The 6,999-nt window shown below is 33.5% G+C and overlaps 1 protein-coding gene across 6 annotated transcripts; it reads left to right on the top strand.

The window, feature by feature from the left end:
- The first annotated feature begins 1,970 nt into the window (after positions 1 to 1,970).
- LOC112764604 (probable receptor-like protein kinase At2g42960) lies at positions 1,971 to 6,035 on the top strand. 6 transcript variants are annotated; one of them, XR_011874863.1, is made up of 9 exons: positions 1,971 to 2,104; positions 3,326 to 4,064; positions 4,177 to 4,281; positions 4,378 to 4,497; positions 4,581 to 4,751; positions 4,841 to 4,970; positions 5,052 to 5,261; positions 5,488 to 5,705; positions 5,813 to 6,035. XR_011874863.1 is itself a non-coding variant. In XM_025810285.3 (9 exons), the coding sequence occupies exons 2-8, from the start codon at positions 3,397 to 3,399 to the stop codon at positions 5,620 to 5,622; spliced, it is 1,539 nt and encodes a 512-aa protein (XP_025666070.1). In that variant the 5' UTR covers positions 2,172 to 2,744; positions 3,326 to 3,396; the 3' UTR covers positions 5,623 to 5,637; positions 5,813 to 6,035. The 6 variants fall into 6 exon arrangements, 3 of the variants coding, with proteins under 3 accessions (XP_025666068.1, XP_025666070.1, XP_072078303.1); XR_003183257.3 differs by having other exon boundaries at positions 2,063 to 2,744; XR_011874862.1 differs by lacking the exon at positions 1,971 to 2,104 and adding an exon at positions 2,111 to 2,765.
- Positions 6,036 to 6,999: the final 964 nt, after the last annotated feature.

The raw sequence follows: 6,999 nt of genomic DNA, 5'->3' as shown, positions 1-6,999 counted from the left end.
CGGTTTTTATCCGGTATAATCGTAGCCCGAAAGTGTGTAGGTTTCATCGGGTTTGGGACCGAGTTCGAATCTAACAAATAGACCCGGTATATATTTTGGGTTGGGTCTAGATCACATCAAATCCGATTTTACCCGACCCATAAACACCCTTGTATCAAACTTACATTCTAAATTAAAGTTTTCAAAAAATTTCTATATAGTATTCTATAAATATTTATTAAGAAGATCTTTTACTGAAATTAGGATTCTATTTTCCAAAAAAAATTTAGGATATGAATTTGTAATCAATTCATAGTTCTTATCCTAAAATATCATTTAATTTTAGATATCGATCCACAACAAATAATCTTACATTTATTTATATTATATATACACGCACATGTAATAATGCTACCTTATTATGATGATATTATCCATTTAATTAATTCCAAATATCCTACAATGGATCATCATCATATATATAATAATACAGTTTGCAATTACAAAATAAAACTAATAAAATTATATTCTAACCAAACAAAATTGTCAATTAATTTCTCTCTAATCACTCACCTTAATAATAATAATAATAATAATAATAATAATAATAATAATAATAATAATAATAATGTTATATTTATACGATTATTGTGAGTAATTTATATTGAATAATTTTTTTAATCAGCAATTTATTAAAATATTGTAATCCTAATTTAAAAGAACAATGTTACATGATCAGTAAATATTATTATTTTTTGCCAATAATAATTTATACCCATATTTATAGAAATTTTACATACAAGAAGCATATAGTTTACACCTGTATTTACTAGAATTTTATATACATGAATCAATACAATTTACACTCATATTTTTTAGAATTTGTATACAAAAATTAATAAAATTTACTTGTTAAAGATAATTTAGTGTTTGTGGCTTTGTACTGATCAAATGATGATAAAAAATACTAAAAATTATTGATCTCTAAGAATTTCTCAATTTAAAAATTGTGATTTATGAAGATATTTGTAAATTTAAAAATGTGAAAAAAATAAAATTTACACTATAATCACTCTAAAACAATTTTTAGAAACATTTGAATCCAATATATTAATCTTAAGAAAATTGACACTAATAACAAGTAAAAGGAATACATATATTCTTTCAATTAAATTAGATACCCAATTGTAAACTTATTTTAGCGGAAGCATTAATTAGAATCTTAAAAGTTATGATTTTCATACCTGAATTGGTTGCCATAATAAGTCCTGACGGTAGAGTTGAATTTTAAGATTGATTTTGTTGAGTTTTGGTTACAGTAGAGTTGATCTCCAACACTGGTTTTTCTCCTCTTCCTTTCCTTAAGACGTTCATCAGGATGGCAGTTTCACGCTCTTTTCAGTAAGTGAAAACTGTAAAACGTCGTGTGTGTTGAGGCAGAGAGAGGACCATTTTTATATGTGTTATAATCTTTAATCTACTGCGTCCATCAAACATTAGCATTAACGGATGAAATTAAGCCATTAATGATTTATAAATAATTACAATTAGGTCACAATAGAAGTTTAAATTACAATAAACTTTCAACACCAATTTTCCATGATTTATGTTTAGAATTTCAAAAAATAAAAAGTAGAAATATACATTTTCCAATTTGAATAAATGCAATTTGTCTTTTCATTTTTAACACCAAATGTTCCAAATTAGGTGCTCCACATAGCCTGCTATAAAGCTGCAGTGCTACCATCATACAGAATTAGAATTTCACAAAAAAAAAAGAAAAAATATTTTCCCTTTAGAATATGGTGTCTCAGTCCTGCATAAAATAAAATTAAAAACTCCAATTTTGTTTTTTTTTTCTTTTAATGTAAAACAAAACACCCCAATTGAAATTTTGGCATGTATAAAATTGAAAAAAAAAAAAGAAGAAAAAATTGACATAAAAAAAAATAGGTAGCAGTTTAGCACTTACCAGTTAGCAAAGGATGATGGCATGATGTAATGTTTCTAAGATTTTGGTGTATTTAAGATTTTTACATGTTTTCGCTTAGTACTAAGTAGACAACACATGTATTGAAGCTCTAGATTTGATGAGAGACTTTGCATTCTCCTTTCTTTGATTCAGGTTGACCTCTCTCTCTCTCTCTCTCTCTCTCTCTCTCTCTCTCTCTCTCACTTTACTTTTGATGTTGTGTTGTTGCTCATATTCATCATTCATTACAATATATTTTGTTTTTCTTAGACCAAAACCATAGAAACCGCTCCTGTTCATTTTTTTTCTTTTATTTTTCATATATTCTTGCTTTTCCTTTACTACTCTCTCTCTCTCTCTCTCTCTCTCTCTCTCTCTCTCTCTCTTTTCTGTGGTTTCCTCCACTGCAAACCAAGCTTCCTTTCCAGCTAGTTAAGGTCCTATAAGCCCTTCCTTGCACCTCAACCACAACAACAACACCCCACCAACCATTTTGCCACCTTTTTCCTTTTTTCTTCTCTATAATCTTCCAATTCTAACCCTCCTTCCAAATCTTCACCATCAAAATTAGATTTTTGTCTGGCATTCCTCTCCAATTTGTGTTTTTTTCATTAACTTCTCTTACCCTTTGAGTTCTTTTGGTTTTCTATTAGGACCACTTGTATGTACCACTGCATCTTCTTTTTGCAGCATCTGGAATTTGTTGTAGTAGGGTTTATTATTGTGCTTCTCTCTCTGTGGATCATTGAGGCTAAGCCTCTTTGTTTTTGCTTCCTTCAGTGGGGTTCTCAAGGTAGGAAGATATAGGAGGCTGGTAAATGCTTTTGTTCTTCTGAGCCACCTTTGTTTTACTATACATAAATTTAATGGATAATTCACATTCTTCTTTATCTTTTGTTTACTTGGATCATAAGTGATGCTTTGCTAGTTCTCTTTTCTTTTCAATTGGAATTTGTTTATGGGAATGATGATCAATATAGGTGCTTTTACTTTTCCATTAAATTGTGAATTTTACAGTGTGTGCCTTTTTTATTGTTCAATGCTTTGAGTGTTGTTTTAGGTTTTGGCCTAAATGAATCCCATACACTTTTCCTTCAATGAATTGGATTGTTTTTGCTGTGTGCCTTAGTAATCCTTGATAATCTAAGATCTTGAAAGTTATCTTATTGAAAATTTGGAGTCTAGCATTATCTTTATATCATGATAAAGCTTCAATGAGTGATTAGTTGACATGTTGATTTTGGGAATTTTTTGTGTGAGATTGTTGCAATTGCAAGAGCTGATATGTTGGCTGCAAATTAGAATGTTCAGCTTTTTCATTTGTGTTTAGAAGCATTGTGTAAAGGGAATACTTAACTAGGTTCTTACATTCAGGTGGGAATGCCTTAATTCTACCAGCTGGAGGAGCTTGGAGGGAGAAATTGATCACTTTGTAGCTACCAACTATGTCATCGAATAGTTCTTTGAATGTCGAATTGTCGAAGAAGACATCTTTTTTCGGTTTGAAACGATGGGTTTTGATTGGGATCGGAGTCAGTGCCTTTATAGTGCTGATTCTTGGTGTATTGTCTATATGGGTGATGTTTCGGAGAAAGTCTAGGAGATCTGTTGACAAGTACTCTCAATCCAAGATACCGAATGTGTCGAAAGATATCAGGGTTGATAAGGTTGGGGTGCAGAGTTCTTATGTGGAGCCGGAAAATGTGTCTGTTTCAGTTCATGACAAGGCAAATGATAAGAGTTCAGAGAAGATAACAGTTCATTTGGCCATGAGCAAATCCAGTGATCATGATAATATTAGTCAGTGCAGTTCAAGCTATCACCACGAGAGAGGATTTAGTTCGATGTCCGGGGAAGAAGGAAGTTCCGGGAATGGTAAGAAGCAATCTATGTTGTCATATGGAGGAGGGATGGTGACTGCCTCTCCTTTAGTTGGGTTGCCGGAATTTTCTCATCTCGGGTGGGGCCACTGGTTTACACTCAGAGATCTTCAACTAGCAACCAATCGTTTCTCGCAAGAGAATGTTATCGGTGAGGGTGGCTATGGGGTTGTTTATAGGGGCAGATTGATCAATGGAAGCGAGGTGGCAGTAAAGAAGCTTCTTAACAATTTGTAAGGATACTTCTAGTTTATAGTGTAGTTGATTTGCTTCCTTCCAACCTTTCTTGATTCTTTCGATCTAGTTATCAAAGCTTGGTGGTTGTTCTTTTGTGACTGAAAATAGGGGACAAGCAGAGAAAGAATTCAGGGTTGAAGTCGAGGCGATAGGCCATGTTAGACATAAACATCTCGTGCGCCTGCTTGGATATTGCGTAGAGGGTGTTAACAGGTACTTATTTTTAGCCAAGCAATTCATTTTAAGTACATAGCAATAGCATTTTAGCTTAATTGTGTTTCTTTCTCTGTCGTGACGATCGATATTCAGGCTGCTAGTGTATGAATATGTGAATAATGGTAACTTAGAGCAATGGCTGCATGGCTCCATGGAACAGGGGACACTAACTTGGGAGGCACGCATCAAAGTTGTGCTCGGCACAGCCAAAGCGTAAGTTTAACACATACCTACTTTTATCTTAAATTTAGAATACTACAGTTGAGTTTTAACATGAGACAATTGATTCTTGGCAGGCTTGCTTACTTACATGAAGCAATTGAACCGAAAGTTGTTCACCGGGATATAAAGTCTAGCAATATATTGATCGATGACGAGTTCAACGCAAAGGTTTCTGATTTCGGTCTGGCCAAACTATTGGATTCAGGAGAAAGTCACATAACAACTAGAGTTATGGGAACATTTGGGTATGCAGTACATTTCGTCACGCCTTTCCTTTTGTGTTATTTAAAGGATTTGAACACTTTTGAACACTTACTCCTATTGTGTATTACAGTTATGTGGCACCAGAATATGCTAATAGTGGCCTCTTAAATGAGAAGAGCGACATTTACAGCTTCAGTGTCCTCCTGCTGGAAGCAGTTACCGGAAGGGACCCTGTAGACTATGCTCGGCCGCCTAATGAGGTATCTAATCCATTTCTCTATTCTTTCAAGTTATTGTTACTCTTCATGTAGCTGATGGACTTAAATCTATTGTCATGACAGGTTAATCTGGTTGAATGGCTCAAGATGATGGTGGGAACAAGGAGGGCCGAGGAAGTAGTTGACTCGAGACTTGAGGTTAAACCAACAACACGCGCTTTGAAGCGTGCCCTTCTTGTTGCGCTGAGGTGCGTCGATCCTGATGCGGATAAAAGGCCTAAAATGAGTCAAGTTGTAAGGATGCTTGAAGCCGATGAATATCCATTTCGAGAGGTTTGCATTCTATAACTTGTCTTCTAAGTTAAGTTTTGTTTTAGGATTCCTTGCTCTTGAATCTCTTACAACATTTTCTCAAAATCTTTATCCTATATGCATTCTTACCAAAGTTTATCTATTGAGTTGATCATAGATCCTTAGTCTTCTTGACTCGATGCTTGTCGAAAGACTCGAAAACACTAGACTTAAACTACACAACTGATTGATATAATCGTCCTTCCAGGATCGAAGGAATAGAAAGAGCCGCACTGCCAGCATGGAAATCGAGTCTGTTAGTTGCGGTCCATCCAATGGCGAAAAGGCAGGGAATTCCGAAGGCATTGTGCCGGCGAGAATGGAGGGACAGGGACAGGATTGAGAACCACACGACAAGGTACAATTCCGGTTGTACTCGCTCCGGTAACAAGAAACATTCCATATATATGTCCAAGCTAATGCCCTGTAAGAAAATTTTGCCTGCATCTAAGAAGAGAATCTGATCATATATTCCATTCTGATAATGAAGCATTTTTTTCTTTTCACTTTTTCATTCAATGTGGCCATTGAAGACTAGTATGATACACATAACACACCAACCATGTCTGAGAAGAGGAGGGTAGAATGAGAATCAGTGATGCCAATGATAGTGTCAATGTTGTACAGAGATGTCTTCTGAGTTCTAAGCCTATCTTTCATTTACATGATTGTTAATTTTTTGGACTCTATCAACTCTCCATGAGAGTGGAGAAAGTTAGAAACTAATATTTATTTGGCTTCATTTTCTTCCCACAATTATATATGTTTGCTTGTTAAAGTATTTAGTTAAGTTATAGGAAAATGTTACCTTAATATCCATCTGATTTTGTTAAGTATCTGATTAACACTTACTTTGAAATGTTAAAATAATATTGATAATAATGCCATTCAAATTCCAAGTTGCCACAATGATTTAACAGGAAATGGGTATTGTAAGGTGTAGACAAAAATCTCTTTTTTCTGACAAAAAAAATTCCCATTTCAAGATGCCAATATGGTTGGCTTAGCTAGTTATGCTCATTTTTTTATTCCTTTCCAAATAATAATTATTCCATTCCATTAATATCAATGGTAACTTGAATACTACAATTGTTAAATTCCCTTATTAGTAGTAGTAGATCTGTAAGTCTTGTGTGACAGAAAATAAATTGTGACAATTTTGTTAGTCCTATTAACTATTAAGATAGAATTAGAATTTGGCAGGGAAACTTCTTAGCACTAAAGTTCTTATATTTGTTATTTATTTCAAAAAAAATATAATCTTTTTTTTTAATTGATCAAAATGAAAAAAAAAAAAAACATGTGTATAGTATTACTAGGTAGTGTCTTGAACTTGAAGTAGCATTTATTGGGCATGCAGTCAAACAAAATGAATTCAAAGGCTTCCAACAAAATAATGTTTTTTTTTTTTTTCTTTTTCTGACAAAAGCAGTGTTGTATGTATGAATGTATGTATGTACATAGATGATTATATTCATTCAGAGGGTGCAGTACTTGGTTGCATCAATGCCAATCTTTTCTCTGCTGCCACTTTACAAATTCCATTGCATTGGGAATGGGGCAACTTGTCCAAACCTTCTTGTTTGAATCCAACACTATTGCATAATATTTGCATATTGAATTATGCTCTTCTTCTTCTTCTTTTTTTCCTTAAAAAAATAGGTGGATTTAACTTCTAAAAGTAAAATTTCAATTGAAATTAACATCAACTTGAAGAATA

This window comes from Arachis hypogaea, chromosome 17, assembly GCF_003086295.3.
Source record: "Arachis hypogaea cultivar Tifrunner chromosome 17, arahy.Tifrunner.gnm2.J5K5, whole genome shotgun sequence".
NCBI classification, from domain to species: Eukaryota; Viridiplantae; Streptophyta; class Magnoliopsida; order Fabales; family Fabaceae; genus Arachis; species Arachis hypogaea.
This window is presented reverse-complemented; position numbering and strand designations above follow the sequence as displayed.

Bases quoted from the DNA above. Each gene is read 5' to 3' on its own strand.
- LOC112764604 (XM_025810283.3), top strand. From the start codon at position 3,397: ATGTCATCGAATAGTTCTTTGAATGTCGAATTGTCGAAGAAGACATCT. The intron at 4,065-4,176 runs GTAAGGATACTT...GACTGAAAATAG, and splicing joins AAGAAGCTTCTTAACAATTT to GGGACAAGCAGAGAAAGAAT. The intron at 4,282-4,377 runs GTACTTATTTTT...ATCGATATTCAG, and splicing joins TGCGTAGAGGGTGTTAACAG to GCTGCTAGTGTATGAATATG.